The 24,003-nt window shown below is 49.6% G+C and overlaps 1 protein-coding gene across 1 annotated transcript; it reads right to left on the bottom strand.

The window, feature by feature from the left end:
* Window positions 1–2,463: 2,463 nt before the first annotated feature.
* Window positions 2,464–23,432, bottom strand: CPLX4 (complexin 4). Its single transcript, XM_008705165.2, has 3 exons — window positions 23,266–23,432; window positions 17,545–17,632; window positions 2,464–2,996 (listed from the first exon to the last, which is right to left on the bottom strand). Exons 1-3 carry the CDS (start codon window positions 23,430–23,432, stop codon window positions 2,769–2,771), a joined length of 483 nt encoding a protein of 160 aa, XP_008703387.1. The 3' UTR covers window positions 2,464–2,768.
* Window positions 23,433–24,003: the final 571 nt, after the last annotated feature.

Raw genomic sequence — 24,003 nt, 5'->3', positions numbered from 1 at the left:
GAGTCTGATGACTCTGGCAGAGTCTTCTAGTAGTTACGCTGCTCCACTGGGATGCAGACCCAAGGACATTAGAGCAATGTCGTTTGCCAAGATGAAGTGCCAGTGTGGTGGCTTCCTTATCTGCATTGGCTGCATCTCGTGAGAAAGTCGGGCTTCTGTGTCAGCCTGCAGCTAGTCTGTGGGCTAACCTGGCAACCACGGTTTTATGTCACAACAAAGTATATAAACCCAGGGCCACAGGCATCACCCATCCATCCCACTCTTTCCATCCATTATGGGGCAGAGTCAGGCACTGGACTGAAAATAAATTTTATCTGTTATTTTGCAGCTTTAAAATTTTGGAATATTTTACATTTCTGCTGTAAAACCAATCACAACTTGCATGCCAGTTCTGATAAAAGACAAGCATGGTTTTAACATATGCTCACGGGGCTTGGTGGTTGGGCATCTGCCTTCAGCCCAGGTCATGATCCCAGCGTCCTGGGATGGAACCCCACGTTAGGCTCCCTGCTCAGCGGGGAGCCTGCTTCTCCCTCTCCAGATCCCCCTGCTTGTGTTCCCTCTCTTGCTGTCTCTGTCAAATAAATAAGTAAAATCTTTAAAAAAAATACAATACAATACAATATGTCCATGGTGTCTGGGGTTTGTGGGTGCCGTGGCCTCAATTTGTGTCCCCTCAAGGTTCATTTCACCTCCAAGGTGATGTTGTTGGGGGGGTTTTGGGAGGGGATTAGGTCATGAGAGTGGAGCCCCATGAGTGGGATGAGTGGGGTCTGTTGGGTCTTTCACAGAGCTCCCTTGCTCCTTCCATGGTATGAGGATAAAATGAGAATTTACGCTCAAAAGAGGGTCCTTACCCAGCTGGCACCCTGGTCTCAGCCTTCCAGCCTCTGGAACTACGAGGAATAAACATTTTTATTTATAAGTCACCCAGTCCTTAGTACCTGATTATAGCAGCCAGGATGGACTAGGACAGTGGACTTCAAGACTAATTAGCCACCAGCATTGCTCCAGTATTCTCCCAGGGACTTCCAAGAGGGGCTAAACTTTTCCAAGGATCGTAGGTCCTGGACCCCTAATGATTTGTTTTATTTGCATATTTTCATAACATGAAACTTTCTCTTCTGGAGCACATTCAGGAACTCTGGTTAGAGAACGGCTTAGCCCCTAGCCTTTTGGTCTTAGTTCTCCTTTCCTCTGAGAGAGCAGTTCTTTTTTTTTTTTTTTTTTTTAAGATTTTGTTTATTTATGTGACATAGAGACAGCCAGCGAGAGAGGGAACACAGCAGGCAAGTGAGAGAGGAAGAAGCAGGCTCCCAGCGGAGGAGCCCGATGTGGGGCTCGATCCCGGCACGCCGGTATCACGCCCTGAGCCGAAGGCAGACGCTTTAACGACTGCGCTACCCAGGCGCCCCTGAGAGAGCAGTTCTTCTTGATAAAACCTATTTTGGGGGGCGCCTGGGTGGCTCAGTCCGTTAGGCATCCAACTCTTTGATTTCCGCTCAGGTCATGAATGGGCTCCACGCTCAGCGGGGAATCTGCTTGAGATTCCTTCTCTCCTTCTCCCTCTGCCCCTCCCACCCTGCTCTTTCAAGCGCACTCTCTCTCTCAAATAATTTTTTTTTAAAGCTGTCTCTGAGCATTATTTATTCAATGAACAGGTTCGTTGAAAGGCTAGTATTTTGTTTTGGTTTGGTTGGCTTTAGTTAAACAGCTCTAGATGTTTCCAAGGTAAATATTCTAAGTCTTTTGAGCAATTCCCCTGAGAGCAAGTGTTAAGAGAAGGAAATCCGTTACCCCTGGAAGACTGGGGCACAGAATGACAGCATGGTTTATTGGAAGCTAGTCTGCAGCAGAGGGATGGGGAGGGACAGGAGAGGAAAACCAAGAAGAGATAGGGGAGGTGAGATGGAGAGAAGAGGACGAGAGAGGAAGGTGGGGGAGACACACACACACACACACACACACACACAGCGAGATTGATTTAACTTTCCAATGCTCTTTATTTGTCCACCTGCTCTGTTCCCATTGCAATCACCAACAGACAACAGGTGATGATGCCGAACGTGGAAGGAGCCATAGCCTTCCTAGTTGCCCCCTGCCTCTACTTGTCAGCCCCTCAATCCTTTCTTCGCATGGCCTCTAGAATGATGCAAAGGGCTGGTGAAGTCTATTCTCCACCTTAATTTCTCATCCTCACTTCTCATCTTCATTTCTCATCATATCCCCGCCACTGCCCCTTCACCTTGAACTGTCCAAGTGCCAAACTTGATGGGAAGTATGAACAGCGTAAGGTGCCTGGGAGTGAGAGGCGGTGTGAGAGGTGAGAGGTGCACCTGGGTTCCCAGTGGGCTCCATGACCTCCCACATCTCTTCCCAAGGGACCTGGAGTCATGCTAATGGTTGGAGGGGGTGAGACCTTGCCCTCTAAAAAAGGAAGTCAGAGAGGAAATGTCATTTGCTTTCATTTCTTCCTGGTTGCCCTGAAGATCTTTAAGCAGATCCGTGTTCTGTGTCACTCACAGACGAAATTTCACACTGAGCCACATTTGTAACTAGAAGGAAAGTGTGTTTCCTACTGCAAGGTTCTCACTAAGCGCTCTACCAGGAACATTTAGAACATCCAGTTGGTGTCTACAAGTTTGTGGAGCTTTCTCATCATGGCTTTTCTGTGTTCGCTATGTTGAAATGCACACTGCTGGAAACGCTCCTGAGGGGAGTGGTCACCTCCGCCTTGACCGCGGTCCCTCCTCCAGCCGCCCTGCCCCTCACATCACAGAACACTTCTGCTCTGCCGTCTGCTTCATTTCCGTGAAGGTGGCCTGGGCTTTTTCTTTTATGGTATCCAAGTCCATGTTCTGCAGATTCTGTAAATGCCCAAGAATAGAATCCTTGTCTTCTTCCTCTTCTTGATCCTCATCTACCATTTTCCGGAGATCTTCGGGCAAGTCCACATCGTCTCCAGCCATCTGGATTTGGTTCTCGTCCATTTCACTCTATGCAAAACACAAATACAGAAGACATCAACCACTCTCAAACAACCAAGCCACCAAACAGATAGTCAAAGCTGCCGCAAAATCCTCCGTCGGGGATGAAGGGGGTGGATGGCGTGCTCGGCTGTCTCTCTCTGTGCAGAGCCTGGGCCTGGTGGCCATCGTGGAGGCTGGAGGTCCTGGTTGATGTGCCCCTCTTTCACTGTGCCTTGGGAGGGTCAGAACTTTCCACAACAGTGCTTCTCAGAGTGTGGTCCCTGGGCCCCGCAGCATTAGACATCTAGGAACACAGTAGAAAGACAAATCCTTGGGCCCCACACCAGACCAACCGAATCAGAAGCTCCTGGGCGGAGCTCAGCAATGTGGGTTTTAAGATCTGTCCCCATCCTGCCTGCCAGCAAAGCTGGAGAATCACACTGTGGACTCTGCTCAGGGCTGCTTTGCAAGCTGCGCAGTCTATGCGCCCCAGGCTGTGACTCAGTGGCCCTGGCCGATCCCACCCTGGAGGGTGTGGTCTGGACTCACAGCCACGGAGGGTGCTCGGTCACCATGGCAACTTCTGCTTAACCTTTGCCCCTTACCTCCCTTCTACTAGACAGGGGGCCCCATGAGGGCATAGAATCTTGGCAAATTCAACCGTACACACTCCGCCGCACCTGGAAGTGAGTCTGGCACATGGTGCTTGTTTATTAGGTGACTAGTCCGGGGCCTGGCTGCTACCCATCATCCTTCAGTGCTGCTGCTACCCATCATCCTTCAGTGCTGCCGCTACCGCCACAGTCTGCCCCCAACGTACTTCATTTTGCGGTCCCAAGAGTGACTGTTCCAGAATTTCGTGGTGCGTGCTGCCTGGTCTTAGACATTCCTTTACCCCTTTGGCTGCAGGGCCTTTGTTTCTTTTTCTTTTCTTTCTTTCTTTTTTTTTAAATTTTATTTATTTATTTGACAGAGAGAGATAGCCAGCGAGAGAGGGAACACAAGCAGGGGGAGTGGGAGAGGAAGAAGCAGGCTCCCAGCTGAGGAGCCTGATGTGGGGCTCGATCCCAGAACGCGGGATCACTCCCTGAGCCGAAGGCAGCCGCTTAACGACTGAGCCCCCCAGATGCCCCTGGGGCCTTTGTTTCTTAATAAGAGAGAAGAATCTAAAGAAGTTTCTCTGGGAGGGGCGCCTGAGTGGCTCAGTTGGTTAAGTATCCAGCTCTTGATTTTGGCTCAGGTCATGACCTGATGATCTCAGGGTTGTGTGATCGAGCCCCACATCAGGCTCCACACCCAGCTTAAGATCCTCTGTCTCCCGCTCCCTCTGCTCCTCCCTCCCCACTTCCTTTCTAAAAAAAAAAGGTTCACTGGGAAAGGTATGGGTAGTTTATATTCCCAGATGGCTATATCAGATGATTTCTGAGATCAGGTTGTAACAGGAGGCAAAAAGGGCTCCAGGGGCCCAGAAGATTACAGAGCATCAGAAAAGCAAAGGGTAGGAAAGATCTCAGCAGACCTTGGGGCTCACCCCCCTCAATGTGCTGTGACCAAAGTGCGTGAAAAGTCACAGAAAGATAAAGCGATCACTTAGTCTTAATCAGACCTTCATCGATTTGTTTTTAGAAAGATTTTGACACCTGCTGACTGCCGGGGAGGAGTTTAAGTCAACACCTACAGGAAAATACGAATTCCCCTTGCCTAGGTGCTGAGCAGAAATGGCTATAAGCAAACATCGGTCGTCTCTGGGACCAAAGAGCGAGTCAGGGTAAGGTGGACACTCCAGTCTCCACCTGTAAACCGTATCCCCCAATCCTTCTCCAGCTCTAGGGCCCTGTGGCTCCCCCCAGAGCTCCTTTTTTCTGTTGGTTCTCTGGGCAGAATAACAGCAAGCCTGGCTGCCGAGACGTGTGAGAGGTAGGATTCCATGAGGGGGAGACGTACCCCTTTGGGGGGGTACGATCCTCACACACGGCCTCCCTGAAGGCCCCTGGGAAGGGCCACAGTCCACCGCAGACCCCCGAGGGAGGGAAACCTCTCCCGCACTTGGCCAGGACTTGGCCCCTCAAAGTGCTTAATGGATTAATTAGTTCCTCCTCAAACTGTTGTGGGGATTAATTAGTTAGTTAATCCGCAGGGGCTCCCAGCCAATCCTCCATCTCTATTTATTTTTTATTTACCTACCCTAGAGGTTGCCTTTTTGCTGATCATCGTCTGGGCAATTTTGCAGGGAGGAGAGGAAAAGCAGGACGTCAGCCTGGCAATTCTCAGTTCCTGTCGACGCAGGACATCTCCTCTCTCTTACACATCCCAGAATAAATAATGATTTGAAAAGGTGTTCCTGGGAATTCTGGCACTCCCTCGCCGCCCCTCTGGTTGGTGATAAGAGCTCTGTGGATGTCCCCTGAGTCAAAACCAGAAGGAGTAGCCTGGAGGGACAGGCAGCTGGTGCTCAGAGTTGGGCCACTGCTGAGGACAGTGCTCCCCTGCCTCCCCTTCTCCTGGTGGGTCGGCGCCCTGCCTCTGGGGAAGCTTTGCAACGGGTTCTTCCTTCAAGGAGGAGTTTCAGGCTTATTTTCATCTCATTCCATTTGCCTGGGGAAGGGAGAGCGGTGGGGTTCCACTTTGCCTTACAACTCACCAAGGGGCTCTTGATTGGCACTTTTACCGAAGTGTGTCTCACAGTGGGGTCCCCAGGCCAGCAGCATCGGTGTCTCCTGGGACCTTGTTGGAAATGCACGTTCTCAGACCTCACCCCGACTTGCTGACTCAGAAGCTGGGAGGGTGGGCCCAGCCACCTTTGACTTTGCAAACCCTCCTGGGGTTTCTGGTGCGTGCTACAGTTTAAGAACCCCTGCTCCCCTTTTCCTGAAGACGGGACTGTAGCTGACTCACCTACAAGGCTCTGAACCCGGCAGTGTCTGGCAGGCAGACACGGACAGTAACCGTTCACTGAATGATTCGATGAGCCTGTCGTCAGGGACGGCAACAGCCTTAACAATCCTTAGATGTGCAGGTCTGCTTTGCTGGGAAGAGCTCTGTTGTCGTAGCTACGACTTACTCGCCACTCCCGCTGGGCCCGTGCACTGCGAGGTCGAGTGCAGGCTTCAGAATCATTGCCTGAGCGTGAAGGTGACCACCACCACTTGCACGCTGTGTGACGTTGGACATCTTACCTCTCTGAGCTTGATTTCCTTATCTATAAATTGGGATTCTATTATTTGCCTTAGAGTCACAGAGGATTAATCAGTGACACCTGCGTTGTTTGGGGTGCACTAAGAGTCAACTTCCAGACTAACCCTCCGTGGTGGGCCGGGCATTTGCGCTGGGCAATCGTGACTCCTGCGCGCGGTGGTCAGCCTGGTCAGAGGCCTTGCCCTCTCTGTCCCTTTACCTCTGGCCTAGAAATGGCCCCCACTTTCACTCCCCAGTCACGTTCCTGGCAGACTGGGCCTGTTTCCCTTTCGGCACTAGGGCCTCAGTTCTGGGAGACAGCCGAGCTACCAGGCTTCCCTGAGCTTTGTCAGACCCACGTGCATGTTTGTGGGACCCAGAGGACGAGAACTGCCAGAGGGCCCAGGCTCACGACCAGCCCTCCTTTGCCCCCCGCCTCTGGGTCTGTCCTTCCCTAGGAGCCTGAAGTGTAGAGACCCCTCCTGAGGCTTAGCAGGACTCGGGCCAGCAGCTCCCTGAGCTCTCAGGGGCACCGGCCTGGTGAAGAGGCCTGAACAGCCTCCCAAAACATTAGGCAGGGAATCCCGGGTCCTGGGCAGCCGGAGTGTGGTCTAAAAGGGGGTCGTGGGCACTGGACAGGCCTGTTCCTTTGGCCCTGTAGACTTTTCACCCCACATGAAGGGATGTAGCCCAAGGGACAGGGGAAATCCTCTAAAGCACAGGACCCAAGCCAGGGGGGCCATTGCTTCAGGTGATGACCCTGGAATCCACTGCCCTGGGCTGCAGCCTGTGCTGTGGGCACCTTACGACTAAGGGTAGGCCAACCAGGCAGGGCCCGCGAGCAGCTAGCGGACAGAATGCAGCCCTTCGGAGGGGCGCCTGGGTGGCACAGCAGTTAAGCATCTGCCTTCGGCTCAGGGTGTGATCCCGGCGTTATGGGATCAACCGCTATGAGCCTGCTTCTTCCTCTCCCACTCCCCCTGCTTGTGTTCCCTCTTTCGCTGGCTGTCTCTATCTCTGTCGAATAAATAAATAAAATCTTTAAAAAAAAAAAAAGAATGCAGCCCTTCAGGACCGAACCTGGGCCCGGCCTCTGTACCACTGGATCCTAACCCTGCGAGCCGGCCCCAGGTCCAGGACAGGCCAAGGGCGAGGGTCCTGTTTGTAAAAAGGGGTCTGGGCTTTTTACAGCCTTCTGCAGCTGACTCAGACCGTTCCCCTGCAGAGGTGGCGGGCGGCAAAGACCTGGGTTTGAGTCCCAGCTTTGTCATTCGTCCTCTGCATGACCTTTGGCAAGTCACCTTACACTTCCGATGCCCGGTGGAAGGGCCCTCGAAAGATTCCCGAGCAGATGGGAGGAGGTGTGCTGTGAGATGGTCTTGTAAGCTTCTAAGCCCTGGACAAGCGTGGCTGTGGTTATCCATATTTTTGAGAAAAAAGGGCAGCTCGCTGTCACCATCCCTGCTGAAAGGGTCCCTGAGATTAAGAAGACACAGTGACACAGAGTCACTGTGGGAGAGTATTGGCCCTTGAGAGAAAGATCCAAGACAGAGCAAGCCACGAAGAAGAATCAATGAAGTGTAGACGGTGGCCGGTGGCCCATGCGCAGCCTCGTCCGTTGGCCTCAGCAACCTCCCTGCCCACGGGACCTTGTTTGCAATCCACGCAGTGAGCGTCTCGTGCGCACTTTCTGCTGCCCATTGACAAGTCAGGCGGGGGAGGCCAGACATGTGAACCACGTCCACACATCAAGGAAAGGCGGTAATGCCTCAGCATACCCCCAGATTCAAGTGGAGTTACAGACGACCTGAATCAGCTCCGGGGAGGCGGGGAGGCTCAGCCCTGGGGAGCATGGGGTGAAAGAAGGGAGGCGAGAATGAGGGAGGGAGGGAGGTGAGCAGCATACAGTTAGGAGCCCAACAGCTGGCCTTTTTTCCTAGAGGCTCGGTCTGAGAGGTCTTCTCGTTTCCAGAAATCTTATCAATTTGGGATATTGTTTAATGCAGTTAAGAGCTAATTATTTTTATGCCGACTGACCAGAATCAGTTTTAATCTCTTGGTTTTTAACCAGATTTATAATCTTCATTACTAGCGCTGAATGCCCCGTTATTTAAATAGCCCCGCGCCCTGCTCTGCTCATTCCCTGTGACTGATTTCTGACCTTTCGCTGAAGGGTAAGCACGGCCCTGGATTCCCACGGTCTGAGCCCTAGATTTTGATAAAGGGGTCTTCATCTTTTTTTTTTTTAAGATTTTATTCGACAGGATAGAGACAGCCAGCGAGAGAGGGAACACAAGCAGGGGGAGTGGGAGAGGAAGAAGCAGGCTTATAGCGGAGGAACCTGATGTGGGGCTCGATCCCATAACGCCGGGATCACGCCCTGAGCCGAAGGCAGACGCTTAACCGCTGTGCCACCCAGGCGCCCCAAAGGGGCCTTCACCTTGTACCCAAGTGAGACAGGTTGAACAACGATCCTATCTCAGACGGCTGTTTTGTCAAAAAGCTGAGCGTTCACCCCTTGTTAGAGTCCTAGTCAGTCAAACTTGGTGTGTCGCCAATACCGGCTTGTTGGATTGTAGGCAGATTTTATTTGGGTTTTGGTTTGTTTATTTTGTTTGGGTCTACACGCTACCAAACAGCTAGATTAATGGATTTCTTTGACTTTGACGAGTTGATGTAACATCGGATGTTTCCATGTTTGTGAGGACCAGTGGTCTTCACGGACCACCTCTCACTGTCCTAGGTGTGAGTAGGGGGCTGCGCTGGCTTCTAGGGAGAGTGACAGCCACCCCTGGTTCCTGTCCTGCGGGAACCTATGAGACGCGGGGACAGAGGGAGAGAGAAAAGAACACAGCCAGTCAACAAACCCCTTCACCGCAGGTAAAAGTGAGCCTGGCCTGCTTTGCCAAAGGTGAAGGGGTCTTCAGGCCAGAGCAGGAGCGAGGTAGGCTCCAATGGTCTGTGGCAGAGGCCCAGGCAATATAATTTTTTAAAAGCTTTCCAGGTGATTCTAGTGCCGAGCAGCACAGAGACCCTTGTCCGGGGCGTGCTCCCTGCGATGTCTGCTACACCACACTGTTCTCCCCCCACAGCTACTTGGACAGAGGGTGTGGATCTGACTTCTCTGGTTGAGAGCAGGCACACGTGTGAGGACCCAGAAGGAATGAGGGTTTCTAGATCCCAGCTGTGTACATCTCCCGCTTCTTTCCTTTGCAAAGGCGTTGCAGAAGGGCTCGAGAAGCTCGCGGAGGTCACTGTCCAAGCCTCTCATTTTACAGAGGTGGAAGCCGAGGTCCTGAGACTTGCATAAACGTCATTCAGCTTGTTCAGGAGGGAGCTGCCAGCACCGCTGCTGGGGCTAGCAGGAAAATATGGCCCGTGGGGTCAGATAGGCTTGGGGTCTTATCTTGCTTTGTTATTTACAGGGGGCGTGACCTTGGGAAGCCCCTCTTCGTCTCCCCCTCCCAGCCCGTGTTTTTATCTGTGAAGGGGAAATAATATCTCCTACCTTACGGGGCATTCGTGAGGATTCAGTGAGATTGCCCACGTGGCCGAGGACCACCACATCCGTGTCCCGGGGCTCTCTCTCCCCTTCCCGGGGTCCCCTCAGGACATTCAGTCCATGGCTCTTTGAGGGGTGGGAGTAGAAGGAGCAAACTGAACTGGGACAGGATGGGGAGGAGAAGGAAGGGAAGGCCCCTGACGCGGCCCCCGATGGCCTCCAGCCCTGCCACCAGAAACAGCTGCTCTGAGGTAGGGGGTTTCAGTGGCTGGGACCCCACTGGGCAGCCCCGGAGCTCCGAATCTGAAGGAGCCTGGCAAAGAAACAGCCACAGAATCAGATCTTTTTTTAAGAGACAACTTCTAAATTCTGTTCTAAGGGAGCTTTCGATGTGACACGTTTAAACACAACCCCACTGGTAGATTTTCTTCTACTTCGTCTTTATTCGAAATGAATGCTGCCCTTAATACAGCAGACAAACACCAGGTGTAACTAAATCATATAGCTCGGCAGGGGGCACAACATTATTTTTCAATGACTAACCTAGATTGACAATTCTGTTAATAGGATTAGGGCTCATTGTGGAACTGTTTTCTCTTATTAATTTGGCTTGACTTACATATACATTCTGAATTGGCTGGGAAGAGGAGCACATTTGTTTTTAGAAAGAATCTTGTGGCTTGACTTAAAACGTATTACTTCCTCTATTTGAAGAAATACGACATTTTAATGATAATATAAAGTCACCTTTGGACTTTGTATACACAGTTATAATCCAGACTTGTTCTCTTCGTGAACATTTATTTTAATGTGACTCTTAGAGCAGATAAATTCTTTCTGCTGTTTTCGATACTTTGCTTTGGGTGTATTTTTTTTTTTTCCTTTTTCCCAGTGACATCCAACACTCAGCAAACACTTCGTGTGTGTGTGGACACACTTTCTACATGTCAGGCACTGTGCAAGTCACTGAAGACAAAGATGAACAACTCAGCCCCTTTGTTAAAGAGCACAGGTCCAGCCGGCGAGAATATTCACGGTGGTAAGATAACAGGAGACATGCACTCCAGGATTATGGGAGCATGAGGGGTGGTGGGGAGAAGAGGATCACAGAAGGTTCTATGGGAAGTGGGACTAGACCGAGGTCTTCCAGGAAGAAAAGGGGCCATGGAGAGCGGAATGTAGGGAACAGAGCAGGAGAAAGTCCAGTCTGAGCAGGGGGTAGCAAGAGCTGAGCCTGGAAAGATAGGAGCCACATCATGGCCTACAAGCCACGGGATTGGGACTTTATTCTCAGATGTTATCATAAACCTTTTTTTTTTTTTTTTAAACAGGGGATAAATAGGATCAGATTTGCATTTTGGAAACCTCACTCTGCAATTTCGAGGGGAGCAAGACTCAAAGTGGAAAAGCCGCTGCTGAGCTGTTGTGGTGAGAGGTGAGGCAAGATGAGCCCTGCCCTTGGAGATGAGCTGAGAATTATGTAGGAGGTGACATGAGGGTGATGATTTAGTGGATATGAGGCTGGAGGAGGAGGGAAGAGTCAAGGGTGACTTCTGGCTGCCCCGCCGGCCTTGGGAGGGGGGAGGGGACAGGTTGGGGTGGGGGTGGACATCCCTAGAAATGGGACCTGCAGGAGGGGCAGGTTTGGGGGAAAACGAGCCAGTCTGTTCTGGAGAAGAGCTATGAGGTGCCCAGGCGGAGGCCGACGCAGCAGGAACCGTAGGGAGAAGAGGGGGGCTGTGGGTGTAGGTCTGAGAATCATCCACACGTGGGTGGCCACTGAGAGTGATAGCGAGATGCACCACCACCCCCCGGGGGTGGGGAGAGTGTGCAGATTAAGTGGGAAAAGAGCAGACCTGCAATATTCCAAAATCTGGAGGCAGCACACCTGGGGAGGATAGGTCATTAGAAGACACGGTGGGGGGGGCAGTTTGGGGTGAATGAGACCCGGAAGCTGAGGAGAGAGGGGGCTTCGGGAGGGGGTCACTGGTCTTGGCGTTGAGCAGGACTACCCAGCATCGGAAGGAGGAAGGCGTCAGGGGGCAGTGGGAGCAGGTCACTTCGGGAAAGTACCTAGAGAGCAGGTCTACTCCGAAAGTGCTATCTGCTTGTTTTCCTGGGGAGAGATCTGACCTTCTTTATAAAGGAGACACGGCGGAGACGGAACAGTGGAATCACAGGACAGGGGCTGATCCGTGGAACGAGACCCAATCCTAACTCGAGCATCTTGGATTCCTTTAGGCGCCTGAAGCCCTCTGAGCACCTGCGGTTCCAAAGCCGGAGGAAACCCACACTGCGTGGACATGCTTGGTTCCTAGATCCCTCGGATTATTGCATTTGCTCCCCGCCCTTAGTGGACTCCTTATGTGATTACTGCAATTAAAAGGGGTCATCCAAAGACACGGGCACAATAAACAGTGTTGTCATGAACAGTGAAGAATGAACTGGGAGAGGAGGCTTTTACTGTTCCCTAGAGGGCCGGGCCCAAATTGCTCCTTTCCCGAGTCCAAATTCCCTTCCCCCGGTCAGCAATCAGTGAAACTCTTTCACGGGGAACACCAGCCAAATAATTTCTTTAGAAAATACAGTTCTAATTCCAAAATGTGACGTAGTTATCCTCATTAGACCTGACAGCTCCCGGGAAGACATTTTCCTCAAATCTGCTCTCCGTTGGGCCTCGGTAAGGGGAAGGGCCCAGAACGGCCTCCTGCTGGTTGTCTGGTTGCCGCACCGGTGACCCCAGGGAATTGTGAATGAGGCACCCAGGGGGTCATCCCTCGTTAGCTGGAGGACACGGTGAATGTGTCCAGCTCCCCGTGGACTGCTAATACTATTAGTACGGCTGCTTACCCAATAGGCACTTTATAAGACAACAGAGGGCTTAGCAGTCTGCAAACCTCGAGGGGAGGGAAAGGTGGTTATGAGGAGCCCAGGAAGGGCCTGGTGACCCTTTGCTTTCTGCCCAGCACTGTTTTCTTGGTGGACGGTTGTGTTCATTCTTGAGTCTACCATCCTGGATGGAGATACAGTTGAGAGAGGGTGTAGGGACAATGGGGCATAGAAAGTACTGGATGAAGAATCAGGAGCCTGGAGGTCCCATTGGCCCAGTAAGCTTCGTGACCTTGGGCAAGTCTTTTGATTTCAATGAGTTTTATGATTATGCACTGACATGCTTTTTTATATATATAAAAATAAGTTTAATAAAAGTAGAAAGACCATTCAGACTCTGGGAGCCGAATTCTCCGGGCAGCCCAGGAGCCCACCCCTGCCCCAGGAGGAGACCTCAGACAGGCGGGATGAGGGGCAGTGGGCGTGCTCTTCAGATGACCCCGCCCATCCGAAGGTTATCGCTAATGGTTCATGACAATACGATTTGTCCTACCAATGTCTTTCGATGACCTTTTTTAATAGTCACCAACCCTTACATTATGTTCCCAGGACTTATTTATCTTATACCTGGAAGTTTGTCCCCCTTGACCCCCTTCACCCATTTCACACATCCCCCCCCACCTCTGGCAACCACCAGTCTTTTCTCTGTATCTGACTTCTTCTTCCTCTTTTTAAGATTCCACATACAAGTGAGATCATACAGCATCGTCTTTCTCTGTCTGACTTATTTCACTTACGATGAAGTGAAATACAGGTCCATCTCAAGGTCCATCTATGTTGTTGCAAATGGCAAGATTTCCTTTCTTTATGGCTGAATAATGCACACACACACCAGAATGGCCATTTTCAAAGGCGGTAATCAAATTAGTAATCAAATAAGTGAAGTAATCGAGATGTCAAGCCCCATGAAGAGGATAGGTAATGATTTGGGGATCTGTTGCCCCGTCTCCCGCCTAGCAGTTCCTGGCTGGCCTGGGCCTCCGTCACACCCCTCCCCCACTCCAGGGGTGTAGCACTGGCTGCTGGCCCCTCATTCCTTTCCCTGGGGTCTTTGGACATATGGCCATGGCCTTGAGCTTTCCCAATCACAGCGAGGGCCCTGGGCACGGCCTGACCTTCAGGGCCTCCTTGCTCCTTGGGGGAACATGGAGGAGATGAAGACCTACAAGTTCAAGTCCATTGTGGGTTTCGGATGGCATTCTAGGGAGTCCACTGCGAGCATCCTTCTGCATAATCAAAGAAACACCTGAGAGTTACATACAGGTCCGTGTAGCCAGCAGCACGGGCCCCTCCAGGTAAGTTAGGTTGGTACAATATGACCATCAAAGCATGGCTTTCAAGGCCCAGGGAATGACAGTCCTCATAGTGGTCATTTCCCCAAAGTCCTCCCCTCTCAGGGCCAAATATTCCACTGCCTTCACCTCGTCCTTAGTTACTGGCGTTTCAAAATCCCCCTCCATCCTGCTTGCTGTGGAGACAGCCAACCCCGTTTGCTTTCTAGCTCTGTCCCGCACAGCATGGGAGGGTCCTGCTGCTCCAACACTCCCCTCCCTGCCTGTCCCCACCCGGCCTCTCACGGGCACGGCCACCTCCTGTTCTGTGACAGCTGCTTCTAGGAGGGCCCACCAGGCCCTTCCAGGCTCGCCAGCATGGCAACTGCTTTACAATACAATGCACAATCTGGCCCTTAGTGGCAAACAAATAGACTTCCAAAAAAAAAAAAAAAAAAGATCACGACCAGACATTTATATCTGTTCCCACCATCACTGTCCCTGCTACAACCCCGGTCCCCACAGAACTGAGAACAGCAGCCGGACCATTACTGCCCTGCCGTGCGCTCTGCGTCTAGGGAACACCAGGGGGCGCGAGGGACCCGATCCTGTCCCTGCCCTGCGGTGGCTGCTGGGCGCGCTGCACACAGAAGCCAGGACAGGAGTGGCCACTCTGCACGGACACGAAGCTGCCGGCCAGGGGCTGACCTTGGCCTGGGAAATGCTTCTGTCTCCCAGCGCCGCCTTCTAGGCCTGGGGGCTTTTGAAGACCCGCTGTGTCCAGAACTTAGACGAGGCAGGCGGGAGGGGAGGAGGCCACCTGTAACAGCCATGGGAGGCAGGGGGGTGCCCAGAGTACCCAAGGGTGGGGCTGGACTTCACGGGCAAGGTGCTGCGGTGAGGCTGGGCCGTTAGCCACGTTTGCTGGTAAGGGACAAAGTGGAATGGGAGCCCGTTGATTTTTTATGATATACTTTCTATTAATTACCATTTTGTGGATTGTGTAATTGGGTTAGAATTTCCCCGTTTCGTACGTGCTATATGAAAAGCGGGTAATTGTACTGTTAGTATTTTTACTATTCACACCACAGGCCAATCCTGGAAGCACCGTGTAGAATCAGTCCATTTTTATGACATGCAGCCATAATATAGAAGAACGCCAGGGAGGCCTCTGCCTGAAAGCCAAGTGCACCGAGGGATCAAGGGCAGCATGCTTTCAAGCGATATTCGCATCTATTTCTCTGGCTTGTGTTTGGAAGTTCGCAGTGGCTTCCGGGGCTGGGCCGAAGCTGGCAGACGACCCAGGAGCGGGAGAAGCCGTGGGTCTGCTGGGTTTCGGGCTGGGAGTCTGCACCAGGTCACTGAAACCCTGAGCAGTACAGGTTGTCCCGAAAGTCTTCCTGCAGGTTGAAGCCACAGAGAGCTCAAAACTGCACTCAAACTTTTGGGACACCTCAAACACGGAGTAGAAACTGCAGAGACCTCGGGGCCAGAGGGAGCAGCGTTCAATCCTTTTATGAGGAAGTCATGCTTTTTCATGGTTGAGAAGCTTACGCTCCCATCCTGGGTCTATCAGTCGGTGGCTGTGGGTTTTTGCAAAGCTCCCTAACCCTTCAGGCTGCTGTTTCCTCGCATCTAAAAAGAGTCAATGGCATTAGGTTCTTAGATGAACTCAAAGTTCTTTTTCAGGGTCCAGGAAAAAATCAGGTGAGGCCCTCACATGCATTAGACATTTGAAGCCGCTATGGGGAGAAGGGCTGGTGAGCCTTGGGAACTCATGCGATGAGAGATACGGGCTCCACTGTTAACAATCTGTTGGTTTTTCCACGGTCCCTCCACTGCACCCCCAGCTGGTTTTAGGGAGCCTTATCCTACACAGACATACTCCCTGTCCCTCCCCTGGTCCTCTCCCGGCAGCGCCTGAATGTGCACATTTCGTGGCTATAATTCTTTCCTCTTTTTATAGCTTCTGTTGGAAAGGCTCTAGTCCCAAAGGATAGCTTGACTCTGAGATTTGGGGATTCTTTTTACTCTGAAGACCATCAAAGCCCTACTGTTGAGCCTTGAGGGGTTCACCCCGGGGGCTCTGGAAAGGAGCAGGACCATGGGGCCCTCATTAAAGAGAAAACAATCAAAACCTCAGGTTCTTGACCTCGAGTTGCTGCCTTGTTGACCCAGATTGGTGTGTTAACTCAAGGTCTTCGAGATCCCTGGTGGTTATTATGAAGAAAGAAGACTTCTGGGCATAGAGAGAACCATGGGGAAACTGAGGCTCAGACATATTAAAGAGCCACCTGAGGTTGCACCAGGATTGAAACCCAGTTCTCCTAAAGACAGCTGGTACCATCCCAGGGAGCTTCAGGGAATCTGCCAGACGATGGGAGTGGAGGGGACCGTGTCCCAAGAGCCCAGTGGGAAAAGGCATTAAACCAGATTAAGGGAGGCAAAAAGCAAAGCCCTTCTTTTCAAAATTCATGGGTTGCAATGAAAATGTTTACATTTGGCTGTGAGTTTTCCTCTCCTCTCTGAGAGCAGAACCCAGTTCCTGGGGCATCTTAGCGGGGAGTCTCTCCCACAAGTTGGGGCTATTGAACTCTTCGGTGACTTCAGCACTGACTTTGCAGGGACAGTGGGTCTGGCTCCCTTTGTTTAATGCTTGTAGCTTCTGAAGTCCGCAGGGGACCCACAGGAGCAGAGCTTCGGAGCCCCAGCATCACACGTCAACACCTCCTCTTCCCATCAGTAAACCAACTGCCTGGCCAGAGCCTATGGGTGTTGGCTCTCTCCGCCAGCACTGAGATGGGTTGATGGATGATGCTGGGGCTTGGCCATCACAACAGCGTCCCCACCAAGAAGGAACGGATCGCTCCTTTGAAATACAGGCAGAGTAGGTGGGAGTGAAGACCTCGGGCTCTGCCCTTCCTGGCCTTTGGCAGGAGGGACTTACTTTCTCTACTCCTCAGCTTCCTCTATCATCTAGCGGAGGTGATGACAGAATACCGGAGAGGACTGTTGGGAAGGATTCAATGCATTGCTATGACCGAAGCCCTTCGAACAGTGCCTGGTGCGTGATACTAAATGCCAGCTATGATTACTTCCTCCTTGTGCAGTTACACATAGAAGTTCTATGGGCTTTACAGAAATGTACATTAAAATGTCACTTACAAGTATTAACTCCATTTTGTTGAGAGAAAATGGAAGTTCATAGAGGTTAAATGACTGGAATCTAGTTTTTATGAACTAGCCCAATGTTCTTTTCACTACATCAAATGCTTCAATTAAGATTAAGACAAATACATGTGTGTCTATGTGTGTGCACGTGTGCATGCATGTATGCATGTGGGGGTGTGTACGCATGTATGCATGTATGTGTATGTGTGAGTGTGTGTGGGGTGTGTACGTGTGTGCATGTGGTGTGTGTACGTGTGTGCATGTGGGTGTGTGTGCATGTGGTGTGTGTACGTGTGTGCATGTGGGGCACGTGTATGTGTGAGTGCATGTGTATGTGTGAGTGCATGTGGGGTATGTGTGTATGCATGTGTGCATGTATGTGTGTGCATGTGGTGTGTGTGCATGCACGCATGTGGTGTATGTGTGCATGTATGTGTATGTGTGTGTGCATGTGGTGTGTGTGTGTGTGTGTTTTCATGAGTGTGACCCTTTGCTGATAATCAAACATTCCCCGTTTTCTATGACGTAAGAAATCGAACAGGCTGTTACTGTGTTAAGAGCGCCTCACCTTCGGGAGTCTGTACTTTTCCCGGAGGTGAACTCGGAGGCACGCCCTCTCTGCCTTCTTTTGTGTAAATGCAGCATCTCTTTCCATCCTAAAAGCAAAAGAAGAGAATAAAGGATCGAAGGACTTAGAGAGCTAAGGACATTCCAACCCCTGCACAGAGGAGCCAGACGCTGGGATACACTGTCCTAGGTCCCCAAACACCTGCCTCTCTGTCATTCTCCTGTCGTAACTCAAGGCAGACCCCTGAAGTCCAGGACAGCTGGGTTCTGGGAATCTCCTTAGGGTGCAGCGCGGAGAGGGGCAGCGTGGCTGTTCCCAGTATAGAGTTGACCTCACGGGGTCGCTCTACTTGGGACCTGGGACCACAAACATCAGAATCACCTGGGTGCTGGGTAAGAAGCTGCCTGGGTATGATCTCAGAATGACTCATCAGAATCCCTGGGGGCAGCTGAGCGGAAGCTATGTTTTTAACAAGTTTCCTGAATGACTCTTAATCCAGTGAAAACAGGGTCATAGCGTCCAGGGCTGGGGGGCCCTTAGAGGCACATGGTATTTAGGGATGTATCTAGAAAACTGTTTCCCTTCATTGTCACCCCTCCAGGCCCTAATTTTGGTACAGTGTTCCGTTCCCTGTTTGGAAGGAGGTATCCCCAACAAGGTAGGGTGGCTTTCCATGATGTTCTGGGGATGAGCTAATTGGACTCCGGACTAGGCAGGGTTGAAATGGACTCCCTTGCTCACGGTGACCGAGGTGGGAGCAGACACCCTTGGGGATGTCTGCAAAGCTCCCAGGAACTGCCTCCGCTCCCAGCTGCCCACAGAGGTGCGTTACGAAGGGCTACACTTATACACGTGGCCCTGCCCTCTGGCTATATTGGACTGGCCCCAGCTGGGCAAATGAAATCCTTTCTCTGGGAGTTTGGGACTGGGACCGAGAAAGACAGACATTCACTGGAACAAGTGAATTTAGAGGCCATGGGCTCCATGTCCCCAGGGACCTCGTGGTCTGGGTGTCATGGCGAGGAAAGGTGACAGCGGAGAGGCAGGGACAAAGCAGCCATACTGGGGACAGGAGCCATGGCAAGAGCCAAGATGGTGCTCACGGCTGGCTTCCCACATTACTCTGGTTCCTAGGTTAGGCCCATGTGAGGCCTGCTGGGGTTTCTTTCTTTCTTTTTTTTTTTATACTTAAATTATTTATTTATTGAGAGAGAGAGTGAGCTGGTGTAGGGGAGGGGCAAAGGGAGAGAAATAATCTCAAGCAAACTCTGAGCTCAGCATGGATCCTGATGCAGGACTGGATCTCACGACCTGAGATCAGGACCTGAACCAAAATCCAGAGCCGGGCCCTTACCCAACTGAGCCAGCCCCAGGCGTCCGGCCTGGTAGGGTTTCTGCTGAGGGGTTTGGCGAAGCATCTTTGCATGAAACATTATTCGCATTAAAAGAAATTCCATTTTCATTTTCAGGCGGCTAAGCTTGTTTCTGTTTCTTAACTTCACGTTTTGAAATCCTCTCCACCACCACACAGAAGGCTGCCTGAAGGAGGGGCTGATGTGAAGTGATCAGATGAAACCACTGCCCACGGGGCCCTGAGCACAGGCCTTCCCTGAGCCACCGCGCCCCAGCCTCCCAGAGGTCAGGCCCAGAGCAGGCCCCAGACAACACCTTCCGGCTTTCGGGAGCGAGACAGAGTAAGTGACTTGCGGAAGACATCAGTGACCCAGGGCTTGGGCAGAAGCAGAGCTTTTTCCCCCAATAGTTTGCTATGAACAATGTTAAACATACAGAGAAGTTGTAAGAATTTTATAGTGAAACCCACATACTCACCATCTGGCTTCTACAATTAGCGTCTTACTATGCACGTTTTATCACATACCTATCTTCCTCTCTATCCATGCATTCGTCCATCTCCTCCTTGGAAGCATTTCAAAGTTGTAGACACCCAGACTCTTTCCCCCAAACACATCAGCACGTACGCCATTCACTACAGTGACGTACTTGTTGGCGGTTCCTTTCTTTTCTTTTGCAGTAAAATCTGTGCACAGTTATGTGCACAGAGCTTCCGTGTACTGGGCGGGTTAATTTTATGTGGCGACTTGACTGGGACGCAGGGTGCCCAGATTAAACATGATTTCTGGGTGTGTCTGCGAGGGTGTTTCCAAATGAGATTAGCTCTTGAACTGATGGACTGAGTAGAGCAGATTGCCCTCCTCGGTGTGGGTGGACAGCATCCAATCCACTGAGGGCTTGACTGAAAAGAAAAGGCAGAGGGGAAGGGGGAATTCTCTCTCTCTTTGCCTGTCTGCTGGAGCTGAGATCTCAATCTTCTCCTGCCCTTAACTAGGACTTGCCCCCATCAGCCTTCAGTTGAGAACGACACCAGAGACTTTCCTGGGCCTCCAGCTTGCAGACAACAGATGGGGAAACTTCTCAGACTCCATAATCACATGAGCCAATCCTTACAATCAATCTCCCATACCCATATATACCTATACACATATGCCCATACGCATGTCTGTTTCTCCCACTGGTTCCGTTTCTGTGTATAACCCAAACCCCCATGAAGATATGAAAAACATTACTATCACCTGAGAAACTTCTCTCATCTCCATGCCCCGTTAATACCTGCTTCCCAGTCATTGTCCTTTATCCACCATAGAGTGGTTGTGCCTGTTCTAGAACGTTCTAAAAATGGAACCCTATACTACACATTCTTCTGTATAAGGCCTCTTTTATTCAGCATAGAAGAACTTTTGAGATTTATCGAGGTGGTGTTATTTATCAGTGGTTTGTTCCTTTTTATTACTGAGTGCATTGTCCTGTATGAATATGTCCTGCTTGTTTATTCATTCTCCCGTGGATGGACTTGGACTATTTCCCATTCAGGGCCACCGTCAATGAAGTGGCTATGAACATTTTCGTCCAAGTCTTTCTGTGGGCATACGTGTTCGGTTCTCTGAGGTAGATATCGAGGCACGGCACTACTGAGTTGCAGGGTAATTTGGTTGAGTCAGTTTACTTTTATTAGAAACTGCCTGACTTTTTCCCAAGTGGCCGTACCATCTCATGCCTCATCAAATGGAATAAAAGTTCTAAATTGTTCCACATTTTGGCCAACATTTGGTATTGTGTCCTTTTAATTTTAGCCATTCTGGTGTGTGTAGCGGTACCTTAGCCTGATTTTAATTTTCATTTCCATCATGACTAATGATATCAGATGGGTTTTTTTCATGTACTAATTGGCCGTTTGTTATCTTTATGAAGTATTTGTTCAACGCTTTTTGCCCTTTTTTTTTTGCTTTTATTATTGAGTTGTAGAAATTCTTTATGTATTCTAGAACCCAGTCCTTTGTCAGGTATATTTTGCAAATATTTTCTCTCAGTCTGTGACTTTCTTATAAATATTCTCTTAATGGTATCTTTTGATGTACAAGAATTTTCGACTTTGATAAAGTCTACATTATTTTAAAATTTTATGGTTATTGCTTTCACAGTCATGTTTAAGAAATCTTTGCTTACAAAAAAAAATTTTTAAATTAAATTAAAAAAAATCTTTGCTTGCAAAGATATTGTTTTTTTTCCTAAATGCTTTGTAATTTTAGCTTTTATGTTCAGTTCTGTGATGCATATCAAAGTTGAAGTAACAAATGATTCTTAGCAATTATCATACCATAATTAAGGTAAAGGGACATTTTACTATTATTGAGAGAAATGGAGGGATAAACGGACTTTGTTGCCTTCTAGGTGATGAAGGTATTGAAAACTCAAGCAACAAACTGAAAGTCATGCCTCTTCCCAGAGGGAAGCAGGCTGACCCCATTGCTCTGCTGCTATTTCTTACATTGGGTGACCAAGTTGGTAACACACACACACACACACACACACACACGCACACACACAGAGCCAGGTAGCTGGCAAATAACCCAACCCACTGATTGACAGCACCATTTGGGCATTCGGACCTTTGATCTGTCCGGATATAAACTTAGGGGAAACTAGGACATGAGTTCATCAAACAGATGCCATATCCATGGCCAGATTTATAGCTTGGACCTCTTATGTGATATTTTACGCAATCAGATGCATAGTCTAAATTTCTGGCCAGCTTCTTTTTACTCACTCACTTGAGCTGAGAACATTTGGTGCTATTGTTCTGCTTCTGTTTCTTCATTATACTTGTTTTTTGTTTGTTTGCTCGTTTACGAGCCAGAGGCCAGACTAGCCGATATGCGAGGGATGCTCTTTCTTTTGCCTGAGTTTTATCTTAGCACCAACATCATGTTTGGAGTTGTATTTATTTTTTTTAACTGACTTTAATTGACCGCAGAGCCAAGACTACCACATTCTAGGTAGTTTATAAGCTACAACTTCTTTCAGAAAAAATACAATAAAGTTTCCATTAAATGTAAGCCTTTGTACTTTCTTAGTTTCCTCCAGGTCATTAACCTTTCACCTATAATCATCTTAGCAATAGGACTTAGGCCACTCTTATGTAATTGATCATTAGCAAAAGAGCCATGATGGCAAAAAAAAAATACTCTCAAATGAGAAATACTTAATTTTTTTAAAGTAGGCGCCATGCCCAAAGTGGGGCTTGAACTCAAAACCCCGAGATCAAGAGTCACATGCTCTACCAACAGAGCCAGCCAGGTGCCCCGAGAAATACTTAAAAAAAAAAAGATGAACATTTAACCTCAAGATTGAGGCTTCAATTCTTCATTGTTATGAAAAGACTCTTAAATTATGCGACCTTAAAATCTAAAAAATTACATAGAGATTATACTTAAAGGTCAGCGTGCACAGCAGTGGAAAATTGTGAGTGCTTTTCACATTCCATAATGCCCAACTAAAATGTTACTAATGTTTTATTTTTATTTTACATAGTCAGGAGAATGTCCTTATGTAGCTAGGAGAATGTCCTTATTTTTTGGAGGTACATGGCTCAAGTATTTGGGGTGGAGTATCATGATGTCTTTACTTTCACTTTACAATTTACTTCAAAAATGCTTCCATCCATCTATCTATCTATCATCTATCTATCTATCATCTATCTATCTATCTGTCTGTCTATCTGGCCATCCATCCGTCCAACTAATCATCTATAAGCAAATACAACAAAATGTTAACTGTGACTTTATTCATAGGTTTATATGGGTGTTCATTATACTGTTCTACTTTTCTGTACCTTTAAAATTTCCGTGAGAAACAGCCTACAAATTTATTCACAGTTTTTATGAAGCCGAGTCTTATGACCTAATCCTCTTGTTGTGCTTTCTAGGGTTTTCTTTCACACACGTAAGAGAAAAAAGATTGCACCATGCGCGCTTCGAGGCCCTCTTCCAGGTACAAAATCTGAATTCTTCCATTTGGAGGCTTTCTATGTGCTAGAAGGGTGAGCTTGGGGAAGACCGTAGAGAAAGGCACACCCTCGTTCATCTGAACATTTCAATTGAGGTTAAGTGCAATGAACCCAGACCAGAAAAAGTGTTAAGCCGCTTTCAGAACGACAGATAGATTCAGTCATTCTGTCCCACCGCCATCCCGACGAGCAGGACATGGGACCTGCCGCGGCACAACACACGTTCCCAAGGTCAGAGGCAAATGGCACGAGAACACGCATCTAAAGAGCAAAGCGCACGAGGCCGGGCAGCCGAGGAAGGTGCGGCCAGAATTCGCCTCTCGTGGCTCTGAGAGGGGGAGGGGGCCGCGGGTACTCACTTCTCCTCAATCACTTGCTTCTGGTACTCCTCATACTCCTCTCTGGTCATCCCTTGGGCTGCTGCTGGATCCGATGTTCCCCCTTCCTCCTTCTTTTCTTCAGACCCGCCGCCGAATCCGAAATTCTTTACCTGGTTACTTATCATAGTTTTCATAAAGAAAGCCATGGTTTCTGCCCCCAGGAGAAATAAAACCCAAACTCAGACAAAACGTGAAGAAGAGAGAGGAAAAAAAGACGAAATCTCCAAACAGCCTCAACGACAGTGACGTGCTTAAGAGCAAAGGACTTTGCACGGCCTCGTCTGCTCAAGGGCACGATGGTAGAGAAGAGGGGTTTGCCGGCTGTAAGCCGGATTAGAGAGATAAACTCCTGCATGTGGGGAGGCAGATGGTTCCGATTACCAAGGCAAACAATCAGAGACAACCTCCTGCTTTCTGAATTAATACACTAAGCTAATTTCAGAGGCAAAAAGCCCTCACATTATCTACTCCTCTCCCTACCCATTTCTGAATTTGAAATTATAAGCACAGCAGGGCTCCATCAAGAGTCCCGTTTTGATTAATCAGAGCGGACTACCTGCCTGCCATGGAATGTGCAAATTCCAGCCCCTGAGCACAAAAGCCCACTGAAAACGGAGCCCGGGGAGACTCAAAACCCAAAATGCTTCGGTAAGCAAAAATAATCCTTTGATCCAACATTTTATCTCATCGGACTCTTAAGTACTACGCAAGGATTTG

The sequence above is a fragment of the Ursus maritimus genome, unplaced genomic scaffold (genome assembly GCF_017311325.1).
Source record: "Ursus maritimus isolate PB19 unplaced genomic scaffold, ASM1731132v1 scaffold_18, whole genome shotgun sequence".
NCBI classification, from domain to species: domain Eukaryota; kingdom Metazoa; phylum Chordata; class Mammalia; order Carnivora; family Ursidae; genus Ursus; species Ursus maritimus.
Note: the sequence above shows the minus strand (reverse complement) of the source record. Positions and strands in the feature narration are given on the sequence as shown.

Excerpts from the sequence above, each read along its gene's own strand:
- CPLX4 (XM_008705165.2), bottom strand. The coding sequence starts at position 23,432 with ATGGCTTTCTTTATGAAAACTATGATAAGTAACCAGGTAAAGAATTTC. Across the intron at positions 17,633-23,265 it reads AAGCAAGTGATTGAGGAGAA|GATGGAAAGAGATGCTGCAT; the intron begins GTGAGTACCCGC and ends TTTTGCTTTTAG. Across the intron at positions 2,997-17,544 it reads AAAAGTACAGACTCCCGAAG|AGTGAAATGGACGAGAACCA; the intron begins GTGAGGCGCTCT and ends TGTTTTGCATAG.